The sequence below is a fragment of the Chiloscyllium plagiosum genome, unplaced genomic scaffold (assembly GCF_037043375.1).
Source record: "Chiloscyllium plagiosum isolate Xiang-an unplaced genomic scaffold, Cpla_swu_hap1 HiC_scaffold_1, whole genome shotgun sequence".
NCBI classification, from domain to species: domain Eukaryota; kingdom Metazoa; phylum Chordata; class Chondrichthyes; order Orectolobiformes; family Hemiscylliidae; genus Chiloscyllium; species Chiloscyllium plagiosum.
Window position 1 is genome coordinate 46,577,356 of NW_028270139.1, and position 26,071 is coordinate 46,603,426.

The 26,071-nt window shown below is 40.7% G+C and overlaps 1 protein-coding gene across 1 annotated transcript in view; it reads left to right on the forward strand.

Moving 5' to 3' along the window:
- cc2d2a (coiled-coil and C2 domain containing 2A) overlaps window positions 1–26,071 on the forward strand; it is a 196,464-nt gene that overhangs the window by 164,977 nt on the left and 5,416 nt on the right. The window contains exons 29-38 of the mRNA XM_087986613.1: window positions 2,074–2,170; window positions 2,261–2,359; window positions 5,988–6,164; window positions 11,392–11,412; window positions 11,743–11,946; window positions 15,103–15,192; window positions 18,321–18,434; window positions 22,251–22,385; window positions 22,713–22,835; window positions 24,310–24,368. Of these exons, the coding sequence (XP_087842739.1) occupies window positions 2,074–2,170; window positions 2,261–2,359; window positions 5,988–6,164; window positions 11,392–11,412; window positions 11,743–11,946; window positions 15,103–15,192; window positions 18,321–18,434; window positions 22,251–22,385; window positions 22,713–22,835; window positions 24,310–24,368 (1,119 nt within the window). The remainder of the gene's footprint in view (window positions 1–2,073; window positions 2,171–2,260; window positions 2,360–5,987; window positions 6,165–11,391; window positions 11,413–11,742; window positions 11,947–15,102; window positions 15,193–18,320; window positions 18,435–22,250; window positions 22,386–22,712; window positions 22,836–24,309; window positions 24,369–26,071) is intronic.

The window sequence follows — 26,071 nt, forward strand, 5'->3', positions numbered from 1 at the left end:
GGGAAGTAAATGCAATTATTTGCTGTACCTGCAAATTAGCCTACACAGTTTGTATTTCATAAGATTTAATTTTGTTATGTGCAAGTTTCAACGCATTGCCATTAATTGCTTTGGCAAATTTGTGGTGCTTACGTATGTAAGTTTATTGTTTGTTTCTAGTAGCTCTGTGGCTTCTAACCTTTAGAAGTAATTGCGTGCATCTGGAAGTTATTATAGTTCCCCAGTAATTCTGAGTTGAGTCACAGATATTGTTATCTGATAAATGACCTTTGAATAGTCTACCAATAAATGTTATTGTCCCTTTTGGTTTAACATTTTTAATTTCAGTTTCACGTTTCTTTGGTTCTTCTCTGTCAGTGTTTAATACTGTTTAAAAACAATTTCCACTGTGACAATGTAGTACAGGGAGAAAGTGACGACTGCAGATGCTGGAGATCAGAGCTGAAAAATGTGTTGCTGGAAAAGTGCAGCAGGTCAGGCAGCACTCAAGGAGCAGGAGAATCGACGTTTCGGGCATAAGCCCTTCTTCGGGAATGCCATTCCTGAATGTAGTACAGGATCCATTTCACAAGTGTGAAGAATGTGTGCCAACACATGATACCATTTGCTGTCTATAAAATAAGTGCTTCTTTTTCTACTTTAGAGGGTATAAACTAAATGTAACATTTATACCATTAAAATGCCAAGCATTGACCATCTCCAATAGGAAGCTATCTAACAACCGCCCCTTGACATTCCCTAGATCTCCCATACTCACCATATCAATATTGCAGCAAGAGGAGGTCAGAGGCTAGGAATGGTGCGGCAAATAACTCGCCTGACTCTCCAAAGCCTAGCCATCATCTACAAAGCACAAGTCAGGAGTGTGATGGAATACTTCTCATTTGCCTGGATAGGTGCAACTCCAACAAGATTCAAGAAGCTTGACACCATCCAGGATAAAGCAGCCCACTTGATTAGCAACACATCCTCAAGCATCCACTCCCTCCGCCGTCAACGCTTAAAGCAGCAGTGTGTACTACTACAAGATGCACTGCAGAAATTCACCAAGGCTCTTCAAACAGTATCTTCCAAACCCTTGACCACTTTGATCTAGAAGGGCAACGATAGGAGATATACGGGAACACCACCACCTGCAAGATCCCCTCCAAGCCACTCACCATCTTGACTTGGAAATATATCGCTGTTCCTTCACAGTCACTAGGACAAAATTCTGGAATTCTCTCCCTAAGGGCATTGTGGGTCAACCTAACAGTAGATGGACTGCAGCGGTTCAAGAAGTTCGCTCATCACCACCTTCTGAATGGTAGCTAGGGGCAGACAATAAATGCTGGCCAGAGATTGACATCCACATCCCATAGATGAGCTAAATAAATGTTATCTAGTGATTACCATATTGCAACTTAGTATGTTTTTATTTTCTCAGTATTTTCTGGTTATTTTATGAATCATTTTAATTTTCTCTTCTGGCCTTTCTTTAAGGTTTGTAATTCAGTGCAGACAGCGCATCGCTAGAGTGACTGTCCTTCGTCCCATGAGCGACTTCATGTTGTGAGCATAGGCACCTCGGAGGAGCTAGGAGTCAGGATGGGGTAACCTTTGAATAGCTGAGAGCTGCACAATGTAACCTTACGTTTTGTTTTTAAGCTTGAAGGCAGCTAGGCATAAGCAATGTAACGGACCTTTGTTCCCAGACTGTTAGGAAAAGCTGGAGAGCTATGGAGTGGTGGGGAGGAGCAGGGGAATGGCTGGGTGAAGAGTGCACAGTGTGATTTACCCTGGATCCAGTACTCCCAAGGGGCAACATTGAGTGGATATGTACTTTAAAAAGGCAAGATTTTCAGTCAGTTGGTGAAGGAGCAAGAGAGTGGGATTGATTGATTGCCCTTTCAAAATTGATACAAGTACAATGGTAGACTACTCCTAATTTGTTCAGCGTGATTTTTATATAGCGATACAAAGCAGTGGAATTATTTACTAATTCTTAAGAATTTGTTATTAAATAGTAATAACTGCAAAGATAAGTTGGTGTGTGAGTGCTGTAACAGTTAGTGCCTGTTTTGTTTGATTTAGAGCACCAAATGGCGATTACAGCACAGCAAGTCTGCAGTCTGTTTCTGATGACGTGTTCATCAATGTCTTCGACGAAGTTGTTTATGACATTCTCGAGGTAACCCTAAATGATTGTCATATTTCGCAAAATCAACCCCATTACTAAAATAATCATATGAACTCTTGAAAAATAATTCTCGGTTTTTAGGATGACAGAGAAAGAGGAAGTGATGTTCATACCCGTGTTGAGCGACACTGGCTAGGGGCTGTGCAGGTTCCATTCAGTACCATCTACTCCCAGTCCAGGGTAAGGAGTCTTGCTTGTCTGTAGTGGAGAGTATTTTCATAATGGGTAAAATGTAAATTTATGTGAGAAATATATGTATCCAAAAGCTAGCCTATGTCATTTGTTTTTGTTTTATGCAAGTTTCACTACTTTGCAACTCAGTTGCTTTGCGAACTTTGTGTGATTACACTTGCATGTTTATTTTTTCCATAATTAATAGCTCTGCAGCTCAAGATCTTGAGAATTTATTGTTTGTATCTGTGAGCTGCAAATGACTGCTTTTAACACCAAGGCCTCATTTATTCATTCATGGGATGAGGGCATCACTGGCTAGGCCAGCACTTATTACCCATTCCTCTTACCCAGTGGGCAGTTAAGAGTCAGCCACATTGTTGTCGGTCTGGAGTCACATATAAGCCAGACCAGGTAAGGATTGCAGTTTCCTGTCCTAACGGACATCAGTGAATCAGATGGGTTTTTCAGAAAATCGACAAGGATCGATGGTCATCATTAGACTCTTCATTCCTGATTTTTATAAAAATATTGAGTTCAAGTTCCACCAAATGCAGTGGTGAGAACATTACTTGAGTCCCTGAAAGGACAGTACAGCCATAATACCACTAGGCCATCAACTCCCCCTGAGGTGAGGTGATGCTGTGATGCATCAAGAAACCCTTACAAAACTGGAGTCAATGGAAATCAGAGAGAATGATCTTCTGGCTTGAGTCCTTCGTAGCTCAATGGGAGACAGCCCAATGGAAGTCAATCTCCTCAGCCCCTGCGATATAGTTCCAAGTCATGACAGTGGAAGCCTTCAGTTGATTGAAGAGGGTTGGAGCACTTAAGCTTGATGCTTTCATCTGCAGTCATGAAATTTCTGAATAAAGAGAAAACAAAAAAGCAAATCCAGGGTTAATCAAGCAAAAATATGTTATCTCTTGATCCATTTGTCTTTGAGATGATGCAATTTATGGTCAGCCAGAAACTCATCCAGTTCTCTTTGGAAGGCATGTAGAGTGTCAGCAACTAGACAGAGATTTTAGATTAGATTAGATTAGATTAGAATAGATTACTTACAGTGTGGAAACAGGCCCTTCGGCCCAACAAGTCCACACCGACCCGCCGAAACGCAACCCACCCATACCCCTACATTTACCCCTTTAACCTAACACTACGGGCATTTTAGCATGGCCAATTCACCTGACCCGCACATCTTTGTGACTGTGGGAGGAAACCGGAGCACCCGGAGGAAACCCACGCAGACACGGGGAGAATGTGCAAACTCCACACAGTCAGTCGCCTGAGTCGGGAATTGAACCCGGGTCTCTGGCAGTGTGAGGCAGCAGTGCTAACCACTGTGCCACCGTGCCGCCCACTTGTGGTTTGTGGTATGAGATTTGTGGTCTCATACTTTGCTTAAAGAACATCCTACTTCTCTGACTTTTTAATGATGTATTCGTTAAATGAATGACACCTGGCTGTTCCCACTCAAACTGGTATGCTCTTTCAAAAGAAAGAAAAAAAATCTATCAAAAGGCTTCCTGTCCAGCTCTTTCATTACGATGTAAACCTCTATCTGGTTACCCTGAAGTTGGTACACTGCTCTGCAATAAGTAAGCCCAGCTGCTTAAGCATATCTAACTAGCAAATAATCATTCTCGTAGATTTTGATCCTTTTCCACAGCCACGATGGCATCTCATATGAGGGAACTAAAACTGGGTTCACTGGTCCAGATGCATCCATTGAACAAACTGTATGGCAAAATGGTGCCCTTGCATTTGTACTCAGAGTCCAATCTCTGAAGACTTGACGTATCCCTACAGAACCTGACTAACTTCTCTGATAACTTTGTGATTTTAAAGAAAAATATTTATGTCTACTGATACTCAGAAAGCGATGGCATTCAAGTGAAAGGCCACAAGCAGTAGCCAGTTTGGGGAGACATAGACAATAAGACCAAAAGAAATGGGAATGGGAGTAGCATGTTCAGCCCCTTGAGCTTACCTCCCCAGTCACCAGGATCATGGCTGATTTGACACTTCTCTCGCCCACTTTCCTTTTCCCAATGACCCTTGATACCCCTACAGATCAAGAATCTATCTATGTTGGTCTTAAATTGGCAACCCTTAATCCTGGTGTTATATCTTCTGGTTCTGGACTCTCCGGTAAGAGGAAACATCCTCTCAGCATTTACGCTGTCAAGCCCTTTAAGAATCCTATATGATCGGATCACGTCTCATTTCTCCAAATTCCAATGAGTAGAGTCCCAACTTGTTCAACTTATGCTCAGAAGACAATCCCTCCACACCAGGGATCATCCTTGTGAACCTTCTCTGAACTGCCTCCAGTGAAATTTCAGCAAGAGATTCCAAGCAAGCAAAAAGGGTGCAAATTAAAAACTGACAAATGCTGCAACTTATAAATTGTTATGGTTGATTGTAAAATTTTGAAAAGAGTGTTTTGATTTTGTTTCCTTTCGATGTATGCTAGGCCTGAAATGAATACTGAACTTCTGCTTTTGGTGCTGAGAATTAATTTATAATTATATTTTCCAACGATTCAATCTCTTTTAGCTCAAAACATTTTTACCAACAATGTTATTGACAAGTATGAGCTGATGCAACAATCTGAGAGAAACAAATCTGAGGGACCTTTGTGAACAGAACACAGAATGAAAGAATTGAGAAGGAGAATGAATTAAGCAAAGTCAATTCGATCAAATCACATAGAAAAAGAGAAAACAAAAGTTGGATTAAAAAACAGATACTGACAGGATTTTTTTTTTAATTTGCCATTTGAAAATCTCCGACGACTTATTTATACTTAATGAGGCTCCATACTGTACAACTGGCAAAGCCCAGCTTTGTGAAAACAATCTTTTTCCTGAGGCCACACCCAGGGCAGAGAAAATACGGGAATTGAGAGGCCATTCTTAGCTTGACCCCAAAGAATAGGATCAGAAAGAGTTTTGTACAGGACCTGAGTCCATTGCTGAGTTTGAAGGTTTGTCTCCCCACCTGGCCCTCCCTAATCCCCAGACACAAAGCTGCCTCTTCCATTTGTGCAAACACTGCACTTACAATTGCAACATTCTCAGCTGCTTTCAGGGGAGAGGATCAGAAATCAGTTGTTTCTCTCTATCTCTGAGAAATTTATTGTTAATCCATACTTGAGAAAAATTTGAAATCCAACACTGTCACTGTCCTGAAAGTTTTAGACTTTCTATATTGTGCATCTGATTAATTTTTAGTGTAAAAAATTTGCAGTAATCAATTATAATCATGCTTTTAGTAACTGTTTTTTGCACTGGTAATCACAACACTTGTCAATTATAGAACATTATTATTTTCAATACACATTTGTGCTGAAACAGTCAATGAAAATGCCATTTTCATAAATCATGTTGTAAAGTGTGAGACTTGGACAACTTTTGTGTGTTGTCATTTAACAACTAGTTATTCATCACCTTTGTTAGATGTTGCTGTGCAACTTGCTGCAGAATCACTCCCACTTTAGACTCCAGCTTTTAATTTGAACCAACCTAACTCTGTAACTTGACACATTTTAATGTTCAGATTTGACAACAATGGAGAAATGTTGTCATGACATTAGTTTCACAAATCACTTTTTGAATTGTCTGTTTTATAGATTGATGGCACCTTCAGGATTAATACACCACCAGTTCTTCTGGGCTACAGCAAAGAGCGTAACCTATCAAGTGAAAGGGGTTGGGAGGCAGTTCGAAGCTTAAGTGAAGGCTCTTATTTGTCCCTCTTTATTACTGTTGAGCCTCACCTTGTACCTGGAGAAGCTGTAAATGAAAAGGTAATATAAATTCTCAATGTTAAAAATGCTTTCATGGGAAATGCCTCCTAAAATTCACTTCAAGCTGTCAGAGTCAGATCCTTTTCATGTGTCCAAACAGGATTATGAAATGTTTCACCAAAGCAAATCATTAATATTTATATACTCATACTTTAAATAGAAATCAGCTTAATTCAAGAATGGAATTATTTTATACTTGCAATTGGTATGTTTTGTAGTATTTCATTGTGACCATTTGGACACTTAGATGAACCGTGTGAGGCTGCTTACTGTCTGTTCTCCCATCTGCTCTGTTCTGCAAGGCCATTAGAAATCCAATTATGGTAATGGCCTACAATTGAGAAACGCCCTCTAGAGTCAGGTCTCGATTCTAGGCGACTAATTTGGTGCCAAGCTCCCCTCTGCCCCAATTAGATGATATGCATATGAAAATAGTGTTGTGATGCAGACATGACATAGTGATGCAACCCTGGGTTCCCTTTCTCCTAGCTATTTCCCCATGCCCTGTTTAATTATTTTTCAAATAATTACATGCATCTCTTTCATAAATTATGGATTCTGCTCCCATTGTTATTTCTGATATGGAATTGAATGTTTCAATGACGTTGCTGGAAAGGAAAGTTGAGGAATCTATTTGAGATGTACTTCAGCACATGTTGAGTGAGAGTCTAACTGAATTAACTTTTCCCCAGATCTTAGGAATAGTTACAGTGCTTGGTGGAGCCAGAGTCTGAGGAATATAATGCTGACAGAAGAGCAGAGCAGGAGAGTCAGCTGAAACAGGAGCTTTTGACTGCACAGCTAGCATTGTGGAACAGTTATTTTCCAGTATTGCAGAGTAGGTTTTGTGCTTAAATATTAGAATGAAATTTACCAAACAATGTAATGTCATAACAAAAGGGTATTTATGTTAACTACTAACAAAAGGGTATTTATGTTAATTAATTATTTTTTTTTCAATCTGGAAAAGGTTTCTGCTTTCAGTGAGAGAACACACAATCAAACCTTCATTATCATACAGGATAATGCCACCAGGAAAAAATATCAAATTTCAGAGTGCATAAGACCACCATAGACTTGAATTTGAAATTACATATAGTGTGTTTTGTGCAAATGTTAACCAGTGACACATTTCTAATGCTGGATGATATAACATAACTCAGTAGGGATAGTTTTACTTTGTGATACATAATACTGGTGATAATATATTGGCTGTTTTACACCTCTCATGATTTTTAATTTCCATTGTAAAGATGTAAAACAGGCTGAAAATTCACTTTTTCCCATTTACTCTATTGCACAATGTTAAAATTGCTGCCACTGTATTTAGTGAGGGATCTGGCTCCAGCAATGTCAACATCCTTTAACTGATATAATTTTCTACAGTTTTCATTTGTTATGTTTATTATGTATCTACACACACATTCTTTTTCTTATAGGTGCTAATGGACAGAATGTATTTTTACAAAAGTCAGACTTGTAGTTTTAAAGATGTATTAAGGTGTTTCCTCCGTTCCCACTATTTCTACAATAGACAGTACTGAACAATTGCTCCATATTTTTGTAGGTTGTCTTTTTATTTGTTTATCCACAGGATGTGGGCTTCACTCGCTAGATCAAAATTTATTCCCCATCCCTAACTGCCCTTGAAAACCTGGTGGTAAAGTTTTCTTAAACTGCTGCTGTTGATATTTAAAATTACCACCTCCTCCGATAGAGTATCTGCTGAGGTACAGAGGGAGCGTTTCACTGGTGTAGATGCTGTCTTTCTGATGTGGCACACAGGGACAGTAGAGCCATGGGAACACTGCCACGTGCAAGTTTCCCTTCAAGCCATAAACTATGCTGAGTTGGAAATATATTGCCACTCCTTTACTCTCACTGTGCCAAAACCCTTCCTAACATCACTGTAGGTTCATCAAATGAACTGCAGCAATTTTAGAAGAGCACCACCTTCTCCAGCATAATTAGGGATGGGCAATAAATGTGGCTGAGCCCTGTGATACCCACATTCCGTGAATGAGTGAAAATGGAAGTGAGCACAATGCTCCAACTGTAATTGGATCAGTGCCTTATAAAGGTTCTTCAGCTGTTAAAACCAAACAGCTGGAGCCAGATCCCTCACTAAATACAGTGGCAGCCTGCTCAGGTATACATAAAAGATCCATCTGTGTTTCTTAAAATAGAGTAAAGGGTTTCTCCCAGCATTATCATCAACATGAATCTCTTAACTTAAACATAAAAATGGATGATCTGGTCATTTAGAACATAGAACATAGAAGAATACAGCGCAGTACAGGCCCTTTGGCCCTCGATGTTGCGCCGATCCAAGCCCACCTAACCTATACTAACCCACTATCCTCCATATACCTATCCAATGCCCGCTTAAATGCCCATAAAGAGGGAGAGTCCACCACTGCTACTGGCAGGGCATTCCATGAACTTACGACTCGCTGAGTGAAGAACCTACCCCTAACTTCAGTCCTATATCTAGCCCCCCTTAATTTAAAGCTATGCCCCCTTGTAATACCCGACTCCATACGCGGGAAAAGGTTCACACTGTCAACCCTATCTAACCCCCTAATCATCTTGTACACCTCAATCAAGTCACCCCTAAACCTTCTTTTCTCTAATGAAAACAGCCCCAAGTGTCTCAATCATTCCTCATACGATCTTCCTTCCATACCAGGCAACATCCTGGTAAACCTCCTCTGCACCCGTTCCAGTGCCTCCACATCCTTCCTATAGTATGGCGACCAAAACTGCACACAATATTCCAGATGCGGCCGCACCAGAATCTTATACAACTGCATCATGACCTCAGGACTCCGGAACTCAATTCCTCTACCAATAAAAGCCAGTACTCCATATGCCTTCCTCACCGCACTATTTACCTGGGTGGCAACTTTCAGAGATCTGTGTACATGGACACCAAGATCCCTCTGCTCATCCACACTACCAAGTATCCGACCATTAGCCCAGTACCCCATCTTTTTGTTATTCTTCCCAAAGTGAATCACCTCACACTTAGCTACATTGAATTCCATTTGCCACCTTTCTGCCCAGCTCTGCAGCTTCTCTATATCCTGCTGTAACCTGCCACATCCTTCCTCACTGTCAACAACTCCTCCGACTTTCGTATCATCCGCAAACTTGCTCACCCAACCTTCTAACCCCTCTTCCAGGTCATTTATAAAAATGACAAACAGCAATGGTCCCAAAACAGATCCTTGCGGAACACCGCTAGTGACGGCACTCCATGAAGAAACTTTGCCATCAACTACTACCCTCTGTCTTCTTCCATCCAGCCAATTCCTAATCCAAACCTCCAACTCACCCTCAATGCCATATCTCCGTATTTTCTGCAGTAGCCTACCATGGGGAACCTTATCAAACGCCTTACTAAAATCCATATATACCACATCTACCGCTTTCCCCTCATCAACCTCCTTCGTCACCTTTTCAAAGAATTCAATAAGGTTTGTGAGGCACGACCTGCCCTTCACAAAACCATGCTGACTATCCTTGATCACATTATTCCTATCCAGATGTGCATAAATCCTATCCCTTACAATTCTCTCTAAGACTTTGCCCACAACAGAAGTGAGACTCACCGGCCTGTAGTTACTAGGGTTATCCCTACTCCCCTTTTTGAACAAGGGAACCACATTTGCTATCCTCCAGTCTTCTGGCACTACTCCAGTAGACAAAGAGGACATAAAAATCAAGGCCAATGGCTCTGCAATCTCCTCCCTTGCTTCCCAGAGAATCCTAGGATAAATGCCATCAGGCCCAGGGGACTTATCTATTTTCACCTTTTCCAGGATTTCCAACACCTCTTCTCTACATACCTCAAAGCCATCCATTCTACTTATTTGTGACTCAGTATTCACATCGACGACAATGCCCTGTTCCTGAGTAAATACTGAAGAAAAGTATTCATTCAGTGTCTCCCCAATCTCTTCCGCCTCCACACGCAACTTCCCACTACTATCCTTGACTGGACCTATTCCTACCCTAGTCATTCTTTTATTCCTAACATACCTATAGAAAGCCTTAGGGTTTTCCCTAATCCTACCGACTAAGGACCTTTCATGTCCCCTCCTTGCTGCTCTTAGCTCTAGCTATAGCTTTCCCAATCAATATCAGGAAAGTTAAAGTCCCCCATAACAACCACCCTATTACTGTCACTCATCTCCTGAGTCACCTTCCCTATCCTTTCTTCAATGATTCTAGGACTATTAGGAGGCCTGTAAAAGACTCCTAACAGGGTGACCTCACCTTTCCTATTCCTAACCTCAGCCCAAACTACCTCAGATGGCAAGTCCTCATCCATCGTCCTTTCCACCACTGTAATACTATCTTTGACAAGCAATGCCACACCTCCCTCTCTTTTACCCCCACCTCTGACCCTACTAAAACATTTAAATCCTGGAACCTGCAACAGCCAATCCTGTCCCTGTTCTAGCCATGTCTCCGTAATAGCCACAACATCGAAGTCCCAGGTACCAACCCACGCTGCAAGTTCACCTACCTTATTTCGTATACTTCTTGCATTGAAGTATACACACTTCAAGCCACACAATTTTGTTATTGTTTGTGGGAATTTGCTCTGCAGTTTCTTTTAACCGCATTTTCTATATTACAACAGAGACTACATTTCATTAACCATTAACCATTTTGGTATTAATGTTTTAAGTTATCCAACAACATGTGTGTTATCAGAATTCACCAAACAAATGGACATCTCCTTAGAAAATGGTCACATGTAGTGAAAATGAAGAAGAAAACACAGCTGAATCTTTCTCAAAGAAAAGAATACTGGATGTAGCCAGAGCAACATTGTTTTTCCTTTACATTATTATGGGTGGTTTTATCTTGTGGTACACATGTGGCAACAGTTATCACACGCTTCACTTACTTTTTACGCAATTAAAATAAATGGTTAACAAATGTTGAGTCGTAATATTTTCTAATGTGAACTTCCAATTGACAAGGCTCATCAAAGGGAACAATATATTGCAAAATTTCTGAGAAAATATGTAGATATATTACCTAAGCAAACCAATCTGCATTGTGAAATGTTGTTCTGTGCTCTTTAGATTTTGAAGTTTTGCTTTATTCAACTTTCGTATCTGTAATCAGCTTCTACACCTATAAAGTTGTTCACCTCCTGCTCTTTATATCTGTCTCTATTTTCTCTCTCATTTTTGCTGCTCTTTTGTAGATGATTGAGATGCTGAAAAAGGTAAATTATCCCTCACCTTGCAGGTTTAATGCTTTGAGCTTATAATATGAACAGTTAAAATATTCGTGCAAATAATTTAAATGTTTCAATAGCTTAAGATTATTTTAAATTTAGTTTTTCTCAGAACATTGTACATTTTAAAAACAGCTAAGTTTTGTTTAATTATCACAAAATAACATCTTTCTGTCTGCTGATGAGTGTAATATGTGTGTTAATTTACTTGTGGTTTGTTTTGATGATTTATATTAGTGTTTAGTGTCATATCAGAGATTTTTGCTGGATTTTAAAATAAACTTTTCCTGGTACTTAATGTTTTGATTTGATTTTTAGCTTGAGACTCAGGAGGATGAGAAACTACTTCAAAAAGCAGAAAAGTTCCAGAAGGAAGTGAAACAGAAGTTTCCAAATCGTAGGTGTGTTACTTTGGTCACAGATCTCACTGGCAAACTGGTTTTCATTACAAGATTCATTAAAGCACTTGCTCCACCTCAGGAGCTCCTTGATGCCTTCCCTCAGGATTATGAGGCCACAACAGTGAGTTCTTTTTACATGACAACTATAAATGAAACTTGATTTGATATATTCTGTATCATTTGCAAACATTACCCAACTAGTTAACTAAATTTATACTTAAGAAACTGTTATAAAATGAACTGTTGGATAGACAGAGAATCCAGACCAATTACCAGTGGCTCTCAGGAAGCAAACCATTCTATGACATTGACCCCAAAACTCCTTTGCCTCACTAATCTAATTCACTTCCGATTATCATCCACCACAGAATGTCTGTGCTGTTTTTTTTGCGAGAATCACTTAAGACAAATTGTACTGTGAGAAAGTGAGGACTGCAAATGCTGGAGATCAGAGTCAAAAAGTGTGGCATTGGGAAAGCACAGCAGGTCAGGCAGCATCCAAGGAGCAGGAGAATTGATGTTTCGAGCATAAGCCCATCATCAGGAATGTTGGAGAGTGTTGGTGTTGTGGGCAAAGAGATAAATTGGAGGCATAATCCTGTATCTGTCTCTGATCCAAATATTTACCTGAACATCTCCTTTAACAGCTATTATTGCTTCTTCTTTCACTGTCCCCAGCAAAGGATTCTGTTTTTTAACAACTTATTTGTATAAATGACATGTTCACAACAGCTTCTCACTTGCTGACCATTATTTTTTTTAGCGATTCCTCTTTGTTGACTCCTTAATCAGACAAAGTGGTTTTCCATATGAACATGTGAAATAGAAGTAGATTACTCAGCCCCATTAAACTTGTGTCACCATTCAATAATTTCATAGCTAATCCAATGGTGTTTCAAATTCCACATTCCCATGTAATCTTCAAACCCCCCTTAATATCCTTTGATTTCCTCGACTAACAAAAACCTATCGACGTCCACCTTAAAATCTTCAGTAACCCTGCTTTCACTATCTTTTGAGACAGAGTGTTTCAAAGTCACAAAACCTTCAGAGTGAAATAACAACACAGTGAGATACAGGGAAGACATTTCACAGCGTGGGGCAGTGATGCAGCTTGTATACTGGGCATGCTCAAACACCAGAATTAGATAGGTACAGATATCTCAGAGGGTTGTAGGATTGCAGGTGATTCCAGGGTTAGAGAAGGGTGACACCATAAAGGAATGTGAGATCAAGAATGGGAATTTTAATATCAACATATTGTTTGATGAGGAGTCACATAGGTTGGCAAACACAGGAGTTGATAGATAAATAGGATATGCTGCAATTTAAGATACAGAGAGCAGACTTATGGATGACTTCAAGTTTATAGAGTAGAATGGGTAAGGCAACCAAGAGTACATTGCAATTGACCATTTTAGAGATAATAAAGCATGGTTGAAAGCTTTAGCAATAGCTGACCAGTGACAAGGCAAAGTCACTTGCCACATAGGTGGTGAAAGTCGGCAATCTCAGTGATAACGTGAATAGATTGTCAGAAACATTTGATTGGGATCAAATGTGGTGTTGGTTATGTGAGCAGTCTGCTATAATTTCAGACTGTGACCAGAGAGTGCGATGGGTTTGGTAGCTAGGGAGCAGGGCTTGGTCTTCCCAATATTTAATTGAAGGAAATTCCTAAAAATCCAGTATTGAATGACAGATCAGCTTTCTGACCATAGTTGTGGAGGAGTCAAGAGATGTGTTAAAGAGGTGCAGTTGGGTGCCCTCAGTGGAAATAAGTATGACCCTCTGGATGATGCCACCAAAGGACAGCATGATATGAGAATTAGAGGGAACTAAAGATGAGATACAGGCGAGATATCAGAGACAACAGTGCAAGAGCAGAAAAAGAAGCCATTGCATGTGATATTCTGTCTTTTCTTCTTCAGTCAGGGAACATGGGCTTCACTGGCTGAGCCAGCATTTATTTCCCATTCCAAATTGTCTTTGAGAAGATAGCAGTCAGATGCATTCTTGAACCACAGTAGTGGTGTAGGATGACCCACAGTGCAATTGATTCTGGTTGTGATTACTTCGATAAGAATAGAACCAGCTGCAAGTCCTCCCTGGTTGACAGCGAGGAGACATTGGTCAACCATGTCGAAGACTAGGAGAGAAATAGCTCAACTTTGTCACCGTCGCAGAAGGTGTCATTTGTGATTCTGTTAAGAACCGTTTCACTACTCTAGCATGTGCAGAAACTGGAGGGATTCAAATGTAGAGTTTGAGTAAAGGTGGGAGTGAATTTGGAAGGCAGCAACAAGGATATTCACAGACTTTGAGGAGGAAAGGGAGAGAGTTAGAAATAGGCAGTAGTTTGCGAGGAGGGACGAGAGGGATGTTGACCGCATGTTTACAGGAAAAAGGGACAACATCTGAAGAAGAGAACTGTTAACAGTATCAGCAAACAGCAAACCAAGAGTGGAAATTTAATAGTAGGCACTTTAGTGGGAATAGGCTCAAGCGAGTACAATGTAAGTCTCATATATCAGCAAGTAAAAACTTGGGGAGGACATGATGGGAGATAGAGGAGAAACTGAAGAAAGTTGCAAGTTCAGGATTTGGACAATAGGAACACTAAAGGAAGTGTGGCCTACTATACAGACTTGTGAGGGCAGCTAATTGAGTTTTATTGATCGAGTTGATAAAAATATCCAGGACTTTCTCTCACCCTGTTTGAAGTGAGCATGAAGGAGACAAGGGTGGTGGGGTTACAGGGGAGAGCAAAGCCGAGGTTTATTTTTGCATACCGGGATGGAAGTGGAGTGGTGAGCAGTTTGAACAGATGAAAGCAAGACCCAAATACTTTTTGTATTAATTCCTTCCCCCCCCCCAAAAAAAATTTATCACTATAAATAAAAAGTGAAAACTGATTACCACCCTTGCTTTCCTCTTTCACACTTTTAAAAAGTCATTCATTTTGTAATGTGTTGCAGTGACAAGAATGTTTGATAAACTTATGCACATTTTAAAATGCATTTTGGCTTCACCAAAATAGTTTAATTTGTAGAGTGGTAATTACTGTGAGACAACTTTTTAAAAAACCTTTATGTTGTTAATACAATGTACATAAAAAAAATTCATCAGTTGTATGTTGTTTGATGTCCATGACAGGTGCAATTATGATGCTAATTTACTCTAATTAAAACATTTGTGTCGATGTGAATAGATTATTTCATCAATTTGTATTGATACATGTTAAGAAATAAATATTTCTTGCTCTTGTATGTTTTAGGAGCTGGTGGCTCGTTACGTTTCTCTGATTCCCTTTCTTCCAGACAGTATTTCTTTTGCTGGTATTTGTGACTTATGGTGCACTTCAGATGTAAGTTGTTGTATACCTGTGTTACCCTCCTCCTGGAATTTTGTGTTCTTCGCTATAATGAGAAATTACATTGTGTTTTAGAGAAAATAACATACAGATGAGCATAGCTTTAAAGCTAGAATTATACTGCCCTTGGTGTGACTGGAGTTGGACAGCCTTTCAGAGAAGGTTCCCATTTCATTTCAGCCCATTCAACAGATTCACTTCAACAGATTTTGAAATTCTGATGTACCCACAAAACTTATTTTCATGGGACGGCATGGTGGCTCAGTGGTTAGCACTGCTGCCTCACAGCGCTAGGGACCTGGGTTCGAATCCAGCCTCGCGCGACTGTCTGTGTGGAGTTTGCACATTCTCCCCGTGTCTCCATGGGTTTCCTCTGGATGCTCCAGTTTCCTCCCACAGTCCAAAGATGTGCAGGTTAGGTGAATTGGCCATGCTAAATTGCCCGTAGTGTTAGGTGTATTAGTCAGGGGTAAATGTAGGGAAATTAGTCTGGGTGTGTTACTCTTCGGAGGCTCAATGTGGACTTGTCAGGCCAAAGGGCCTGTTTCCACACTGTAAGGAATCTAATCTAACCTAATCTAAACATAATGTTACAATTGTACTTGATTGTTCACTATTTATTTTGTAGGTATTTTTTGACATGGCAAGATGTTAACCTTGGATGACTTGACGGTTCTGCCTGTGAAGCATGAATGTCCCCCATTCCTTTGTTACCTTTTGCGTTGCCGCCTCTGTAGGCCTTTATTGTCTTCCAGCCAAAATCCCTCTCATCACCACCATCACGTTTCCATTAGACCACCTTAACACAACTCCTAATATCCCCAGTTTGCCCCTGAGATCTCATGTCACTACTTCCTAAGCCCTTGTTAACCCTATAGCCTTCCCTTGCAAAGGGCCAGAGTTAACATGACTTGTTTGAATTCTTTCCCAATTTCCAGAGCTCCCAGACCTCTGCTATTCCCTGAGATCTCAGCCTACTCTCTTCGCTTGTTCCCTCAGTGATCCAGTGAGGCTCATCTCCACACTTTTTGCCCATTTGCCCCATCAGTCCATTGACTGCTCTTTCCTTTGAAGAGCTTCTTGAATATTATTGATCAATCTCCCAGGATTAACCAGGACCTGCCCAGCCCCAGACCGACTTGATGGGGAAGCCAGGACTGACCATAGGCTATTCCCCAGGCTGATGTCTCAGGCTCATGTCACGTCGGCCTTTGTCAGCCCTGGACTTCTTGCACTTGGCATGCAGGACTGACTGTGGCTCAGTCCCCAGATTCTGATTGAACTAAATGCCTGATCAACCCTATGGCCTAGAATAGGACAAGCCCCTTGACTGACTACAACTGTAGCCCCTGATTGACAGTAGTGTCCTGTCAACCCTGCAAGGACAGCTTGCCTTTGGCTTTTGCAAATGGCTGTTGGCTTGAAGCACATGCAGTGTGTTTGCTACAGTTCTAACTTTGATGTAACATGGTGTTGCAGAGTGACATGTCCACCCCTATTTGACTGACGGGTTTACTTTCTCAATGCTTCCCATTGTCACAATCTGTCTGCCTCTTTCTGTGCACTGAAGACGTGGTGAAAGTCTCACAGGGTCCGGTAACCTATAAGTCATCTTTGCGTTAAGAAAGCAATGTGAAATAGACAGTGGCTGGGAGCCTACAAGTAAGAATTGAAGTGAGTAAGTCTGAAGAAAGCAAGCTAAGAGACATCAGGTTCACAAATCCTTGCGAACATAAAAGTGTCCTTTGTAAATGCACAAGTAACATGTCTGTCCCGCCATATAAAATGACCTGCCTGAAGGTTTTCTGAACTCCAGTGTAAACCATTGAAGGGCTGAAGTAGTTTTTATGTTATTCTGTGAAGGGTGACAATGACATGGTGAGACAAGTGAATTGTCGATGTTGACTTAATGATTAGATTACTTACAGCGTGGAAACAGGCCCTTCGGCCCAACAAGTCCACACCGACCCGCCGAAGCGCAACCCACCCATTCCCCTACATTTACCCCTTTACCTAATACTAAGGGCAATTTAGCATGGCCAATTCACCTGATCTGCACATCTTTGGACTGTGGGAGGAAACCGGAGCACCCGGAAGAAACCCATGCAGACACGGGGAGAACGTGCAAACTCCACACAGTCAGTCACCTGAGTTGGGAATTGAACCCGGGTCTCTGGCGCTGTGAGGCAGCAGTGCTAACCACTGTGCCACCGTGCCACCCACCTTGTTTGGATGAGGGTTCAAGAATGATGTTGACTGTGGAGTATGTAGGAATATTATTGTGAAGAAGGAGTTGCATGATAAGAGGGACAAGCATTTGGTGAGCTGAAGCCACCACTCTGATTAACACGTCAGGAATGTGAACCATTTACTTGCTCAGAAGGAGCAGAGAATTGGAAATGCCGTCCAAATAAAGTGAATTGGGACTTTAATGAGTTGCAATTGTATGGGAACAAGGTTGTCACCTCTTAATGACAAAATTTGAACTCACCATTTGGGGGAAACTTGGGAAAGCTTTCCTTGATGTTGAGGATCTGATTTTGTTTTTTGTTCCTGCTGTATTTTCACTTTTCTCACTATTACTCCTGCCGCAGCAGAAAGGAGAAGGTTCCACCTTAGATTTCATTTCTATCCTCCATAGTCTAGCTATCTGAGTTACAGTACCCTGACAGGATGAAACTTCCATTAACGTTTCTCAGAACGGAAAAGTAAATTGTACTTCACTCACCAGTACAGCAACAAAATACTACATCTTAATTCAGCTCTAAACTGAAATCTGACTGAAAGACCAAACAGGTGACAGATGTGACAGATATAATGATGTCACACCAGTGTGTTAAGAGTGTTTTTTGAGGCTGAGGGCATAATCAAAAGAGAGAAGGGCTTTTAGTCTGCAGCTGCCTCTATTTTGACCCATATGTATTTTTTCTATGCTTTAAAACCTCAACGCTCACTTTACATATATCTAACAATGGTCACCTGTGTCTGTGAAGACATACCGTCTTCATCAACAACATTTTCAGCTGCCAAGTCCTTTATGCTTGGGGATCAGGGTTACTATAGTGATTATGTAGATTTCTTTTCAAATCAACATTTTTCTTTCTGTCTTCCTTTCAATGCAGCAATTCCTGAATTTGTTAGCAGGTGATGAAGAGGAACATGCAGTTCTGCTCTGTAACTATTTCCTAGCAATGGGAAAGAAAGCTTGGCTAGTGATAGGAACTGCCATCCCTGAGGTGAGAGATTGTGTATTCTTAATTACTATGTTGGCAGAGTTTCCATAGAGAAATTAATTCTTTAGACAACCCTTCTCATAAAATGACGATTCCTATAATTTTATGTGATAAATTGGTGATCGATCTAATTGAAGATGATGGGTCAGATGGAAGGAAATGATTTCCTCTATTAAGGACGTCCAGATCAATTGTCATAATGTTAAGATTAGAGCTAGATCTTTCTGGACATATTGCAGGAAGCTGCTCTTCATGTAACTAATCTGGAACCTGGAAACAGTTGAGGGTCATTCAGTTGAAAATCCCACAACTGAGAGATATTTGTTCCTTTGTTGAGTAAAGGTATCAAGAGTTACAGAAACAAGGATGAGATGAAAATCAGCCAGAATTTTCTATATTTTTAATATATGATTTGTAGGATTTAGGCAATGTTGACCACGCCATCATTTGATGACCACCCTAGTTGGTCAACCCGAGAGAAGGTGTTTGTGAGCTACTTTCTTGAATTGCTGCAGGGTACAGAGATGCCTACCATGCTGTCAGGAAAGAAATTGCAGGATTTCCACTCAGTGACAGCGAGTGAACAATGATATATTTCCAAGTCAGATTGGCGTGCACCTTGGAGGGGAACTTGCAGGTGATAGTGCTCCCATACATCTACTGTCCTTTTCTTTGAAAGTAGTAGATGTCATGGGTTTGAAAGGTGCAAGGAGCCTCGGTGAGTTCCATCAGTGGATTTTGTAGATGATAAATATTGCTGACACAGAAGCGAAGAGATTGAATGTTGAAAGTGCTTGATGGTGTGCCAATGGAGCAGGCTGCTTTGTACTGAATGATGTTGAACTCCTTACTTGTGCCTTGTAGATGGTGGGGAGTCAGAGGGTGAGTTCTTCTCCATAGAATTCCTAGCCTCTGTCCTGTGCTTAGATTTTTATGGCTAGTCCAGTTCAGTCTCTCATTAGTGGTAATGCCCAACACATTCAAAGTGGGGATTTCATTGATGGCAATGCCATTGAACACCAGGTGGCAATGGTAGGATACTTGTTGGCGATGATCTTTGACTGGCACTTATGTGATTCAAATGTTACTTGCCAATTTTCAGCTCAAGCCTGTGTATTGGCTTGGTCTTGCAGCATTTGGACACAGGTTGTCTTGGTATCTGAGGAGTTGTTAATAGTGCTAAACATCATGAAGTCATCAGTGTGAACATCTCCACTTTTGACCTTATAATGGAGGCAACGTCGTGAATGAAGCAGCTGAAGATGGTTGGACCCAGAATGAGGAACCCCTGCAGAGAGGTCCTGGAGCTGAGAAGACTCCAGCAACCATCTTCCCTTGCACCAGGTATAACTCCAATCAGCGGAAAATTTCCCCAGTTCCCATTGATTCCAGTTTTGCCCGGGTTCCTTGATGCCCCAATCCGTTAAATGCAGCATTGATGTCAAGAGCTGTCACTGTTAATTCACCTCTGGAGTTCATCCCTGTCATCCATGCTCGAACCATCATTGTAATGAGATTAGGAGCCGAGTGGGCCTGCCAGAGTGCAAACTAAGGAGCAGTGAGGAGGTTATTCCTTAGTAAGTGGAGCTTGCTGGCACTATGGATGACACCTGCCATCATTTTGCTGCTGATCAATTATAGTCTGGTTGAGCAGTAATTGGCAGGGTTAAATTTGTCTGCTTTTTGTGGTCAGGACAAAACTGGGCAATTTTCTACAATGTCGGGTGGGAAGGGTCTGATTGCACTGGAGAGGGTACAGAGGAAGTTATTGCCTGGGCTGGAGAGTTTTAGTTATGAAACGAAGTTGGATAGACTAGGGTTGTTTTCCTTGGAGCTGAGGAGATTAAGAGGTGACAAAATTGAGATGTATAAAATGTTGTTGGGCGCAGATAGGATAGATCTTGGTGGAGATATCAGCGACTGTGTGGCATGGATTTAAGGCAAGGAAATGTGAGGAAAATGTTTTTCACCCAGAGTTGAAAATCTGGAATTCACTGCCTGAAAGGGTGATAGAGACAGAAACTCTCAAAACATTTAATAAGTATTTAGGTGTGCACTTGCGATATCAATGTATACAGGGCTATGGGCCAAGTGCTGGAAAATGGGGTTAGAATAGTTTGGTCCTTGTTTTTGAAAGGTGGAATGCTGATAGGCCGAGAAAACAATGCTTTTGACCTTTATAACTCCAGGATTGTGTTATAACTGTACTGGTCTAGGGTTGTAGCTAGTTCTGGAACACAAGTCTTCAGTATGATTGCAGAATATTGCTAGGGCCCATTGCCTTGCCTTCAGCCATTTCTTGAAATCACATGGAGTGAATCAAATTGTTTGAAGACTGATATCTTTGATGCTGGGGACTTCCCGAAGAGGCAATGATGCAGCATACACTTCTGGTTGAAGTTGGATGCAAATGATTCAGTCTTACCTTGTGCCGTGATGTGCTGTCCTCCCCAGACATTCAAGATGAGGATATTTGTGGATCCTCCACCTGTTAGTTATTGTTAGTTATTTTATTTGCCCACTGTCATTCATAACTGTATGTTGCAAGACTACAGATTGTAGATCAGATTCACTGTTTGAGGATCACTCTGCCTTGTCTTTGCATGCTGCTTCTGTTATTTGGCTTGGAAATAGTCCTGTGTTGCACCTTCATCAGACTGACACCTCACTCTTACGTTTGCCTGTTGCTGGTCTTGGGATGCTCTCCTACCCTCGTCACTGAATCTGAGTTCATGTCCTGGCTTGATGGTAATGGTACAACTGCCCTGTTGTGGTGTGGTGGTAGTGTCCCTACTCCTGGACTGGGAGGGCCAAGTTCAAGTCCCATCTCCTCTAGAAGTGTGTAATTACATCTCTGAAGAGGTTAATTAGGATAAATTAGTAACATAGGAGTAGCCAAGACAAGAGATTTTGATTTTAGTTGAATACTGGCATCTCATGGATGCTCAGTCTTGAGTTACTCGATCTATTCAAAATGCGGCCCATGGAGGAGAGTATTCTCAATGAGAAAACAAGACTTTGATGATCATTGCTACTGACATGATCACAGAAAGACATATCTATTACAGGTAGATTAGTGAGGATGAGGTCAAATAGATTTTTCCCTCCCGTGTCACTTGCGGCAGGTACAGTCCAGCAGCTTGAGGATTTGCGCAGCTAAGTCAGCAATGGTGCTATTGTTGGTGATGGGTATTGAAGTCTCCCTCCAGAGTCTATTCTTTGCTCTTGTCATCCTCAGACTTTTCTCCAGGTGATAGTCAACATCTTCATCAGGTGAAGGGGCAGACAGTAAGCAGTAATCAGCAGGGTGTTTCCTTGTCTATGTTTGCCCTAATCCATGTGGCTTCATGCAGTCCAAAATCAATGTTAACCAGGCAACTCCTTCCCAGTGGTATATCACTGAGCAGCCACCTCTGGCAGTTATGTCAGGCGAATGGAACAATCCGCACTGTTTGAGCAGTTCTGTCCAGGCCATTTGGTGACAGACCCAACTGCGACTTGGTTATTCTCAGTGTCCATTAGATGTGGCCCTTTAATGGTCTTTAATTGTCCTTCAAGGGCCTCAACTGGGTCGTCTTGCCTAGAATTTAATTCTGGCTGAGGTGGGACAGTGATGGGGTTCAGTTACCTACCAGTGAACTGATTTAATGCCTTCAAATTCACCACTAGCAAGAGCAAAAAATTTTGATCTAGAAGCGTGAAACCTCCATATAAACAACATTGACCTTGTAGTTACCTTCTCAGATTTTTCTAATGTAATCTTTTTATGAGTTGATATAAAAATGTTCATAATAAAACAATGCTCAAATTTGTTTTCAGGGCCCAACAGCATATGTACTGACCTATGAACAGAACCAGTATGTGATCTGGAACTCCACCACTGGACAGTACTATGGACAGTTTGATGCGTTCTGTCCATTGCAGAGCATCAGCTGCTTGGTTAGTGCTGATAATGTAAGTCTCACTTAAGCATTCTTCTTGAAATGACAGTGAAATCCAGCAAAGGATCTGAATCCTGAAAGGTGATTAAATTAAAACCAGTCTCTGATGATGAAGCTCTGATGAATTACTTTGATGAATTGTTTCATACATAGAAATTTCAGATTCTAAACAAAGAAATATTATATAAACATTACATCCTTACCATGTACTTTTGTAAAGTGTGATTAATCAATTAGTGTTTTATATTGTTGCTGTTTTCTCACATCAATGTGATATATGAAAAGGCTCCATTACAATTTTTTTTCTCTTGGGCTAATCTCTGTGGGATTTATTTTCTAGGTCTGGTTCAATGTACAGAAATATGAAACTGTCATGCGCGTACATTTTGATACCAGCAAACCCAACCTTTGGAAGCCATTTTTTTCACGAAACTTTCCTTTTCCTGGCTTGTCAAGTGTGCAGGTACAGTTGTACAGAGATTCTGTTTATAAGGTGACCATAATATGAATAAAATATTGGCAAAAATGTTAGTAATGCTGCAAATATTTGTCAGAAAAGTACAGTGATGTTTTATTGCACAGTGAATAAAATGACAAGTGTGTGCTTGTGCATACTACAACAATGTAGGTGCGTAGCTAGGTAGAGGCAGTCATCAAAAGTTGGAATGCAAACCAGCAACTAATGACTGATCATGGCAAAGCTGTTGTGGTATAAACAGAAGTAGCTACTTAAGGAAGAGTCAATTAAGCAAGAACTAATTCACTCAGTAGAAAATGTACCATGCAAGCTGATTGTTCAACAATAGAAAATATTCCAACAGTTTAGATAAATTTGGATAGAGTACAAATAAATATTCTGATAGGACAGTTAAAAGACATTAATGTGAATGCATGTGATGTAATATATTTTTGAAGAATAAACAGAAACCGGAAATATTTGACACTGTAAATGGGGTAGTGGTTGTCAAATTAATACTGTATGTACTAATGTAAACATTGAATTTTATAGAAGTGTTTTAGGTCAAAAGTAGTAGTGTCAACTTTTATACAGAAAGAATATGCATTCTTCATTGGGCCCAAATAAAATCCAAAAAAGAGCATCATAATGGAAAAAAGATTGACTCATCTATGAGTATATAGCAATTCTCTCTGCTCAAATACAGACAGTCAAATATAAAAAGATTATTGCCATTTTTGTCATCATAGATAAGAGGATGAAAGTAAACAAAGAATAAAGATTTCCAAAGGAATGTTTGACCACAGAGGACTTATTTAGTTTTAGGTATCCCATTATGAAAAGGATATTATACCTGTAGAACAGCTATAAAGTTTGTACAGTATATATCAAATAGGAAAATGCGAGAAGGGAGAAATTCTGTTGAGAAGGATAACCTTGTTACACAGGGACATGTTCACTGGATTGACAAAAGTTAACAGGAGATTTAAGTTACTTTTTTGTAAACTGTAACTGGCTTTGTAAGAGAGAAAAGAAACAAAGATAATGGTTACACTGAGTGAGGAGAGGGACTAAAAATGATACTGATGTGGTGGGGGAGGGGGGTGTTAGTTGGAGCTTTGAGCTTTACCACAGCAGGTGGTTGATTATCATTGCTATCTTCTGAAGAAAAATGTTTAAAAATATTGATACAGTTATCAAAAGGAGTATGGAAGTGAGGTTAGTTGTAGGTTGGTTTAACAAAGTGCTCCCAGAAACACAGTGGGCTGAATGGTCTCTTTCCATGATGTATACGTTCATGCCACTATCATTTCCTTCTATGCTTAGCAAACATCTATGAGGTAAGGCACCTTTGTGGTTAATGCCATAAATTGATTAAGTTAGTTTTGTCTTTGAAAATGTACCAGTATTGTCTGTTTTGTGTGAGATTCTTTGACACTGTGTTCTACATGTTCATGTGTTTTTGCTGCTTTTGTTTTAGCCAGAAGAGCTGGTTTATCGCCGTACAGACAAGGCTGCTGCAGTAGAACTTCAGGACAAGTAATACTGATTTACTCTCAATTGAATTTGTGATTTTTAGTATCATTTGTTATGGGTCCCCTACGTAAGGGTTTTCTAGGTTCCATTAACCAATTAGCTACTATATTTAATTCCATTCCGTGAAAGGATATCAAAAGTAATTGATCCTTTCCTTGTTTAAATGGAAAATGACACTGTAGTGCTCTCCATTATTGTTTGCTATTGGTCACTTGTGTTGTCATCGAGCCATTCAGCACGGAAACAGATCCTTTGGTCCAACTCATCTGACCAGCCATCCCAATCTGACTGAGTGCCATTTACCAGCATTTGACCCATGTTCCTTTTAAACCCTTCCTATTAATATACCCATCCAGATTCCTTTTATATGATGTAATTGTACTCACTTCCACCACTTCCTCTTACAGCTCATTACATACACGCACCACCATTTCACTTTGAATCTCGCTTTCTATCATTCCAATATGTGAAATACCTTCCACATTTAGGTCCCTGTCTTGGTCACCAACCATGATGTCTCTGTAGTGCCTATCAGATAATACATACGTATCTCCATCTGTATGAAGAATTCATCTACCTTGTTACTAATGCAGGGTCTTAAACTTCTTTTTTGACCATTTTTACAATTTCTGGTCATGTCTGCCATGCCAGTATTAGATTTCTATGTTCTGTCCCTTCCTATCACACTCTGATAATCATTACCCAAAAGTCCCCATATTCATTTTTGTTGTTGTTACCTTTTACTTCACTTTATCACCCTTCACTTGATCCCTTCACACGCCCAATTTAGTGTAAAACCCTGTTTACCATCCTAGTTGTACAATTTGCCTGATCCCAGCACAGTTCAGGTGTGGGCCATCCCAACAGTACAGCTCCCACACTAAAGCCAATGTCGTGTGAACTGAAACATGTTCCTCCCAACCCAATTTTTAAGGCACACATTCATTTCTCTAATTTTGCTTGCCCTATGTCACTTAGTATGTGGCTCTTGCAATAATCTAGAGCTATTGGTTTTTGAGGTTCTGCTTTTTAATCTAGCCCTGAGCTGCTCAGGCTCTCTCAGCAGAAACGTTTTCCTCAGCCTACCTAAGTCATTGATGCCCATGTGGATCACATCATCTGTATCCCTCCCCTCCCAGTGTATTTCCTCTCATTATCAATGGGCAGGAAGCACAGCCTGGACAGAGAGCTGACAGTCCTCCTGAATATACTGTCCCCTGTGATCGCTACATTTCTATTCATGCCCTCTGCTTTATTAACTTTCTGTAATACAATAGTATGGGGTTTAGTTCATCCACTGTGCAGTCCACACTCTCATCAAACAGGATGAGAGATCCTCAAAATGATCAGGCGCGTACAAAGGCTGGGCTCCTGCCATCCTGCCTTGTGAGTGCCTTCATCTGTCTCACTCGGACACACCCTGCTGGCCCTGACCATTGACCCAGTCAGAAGACCCTATCCTAAGAAGTGTTATCAGTACCTGAAACAAGCTGTTCATGTGCCCACTTCTCTTCATATCTGTTCTTTAAAAAAACAGTTCAGTATGGTCCCTTGCTTGGTGTCCTCATTGGTATTGTGATGTACAAACTGTGAAGTATTGACCTACTGACTGTCACATACTTCAACCAGGATGGACCAGTGGTCACATTGTCAGCCGGTTAGAGGGTCATCCTTGCCCTGTTTTGAAGTTGCAGGTCTATATGGAG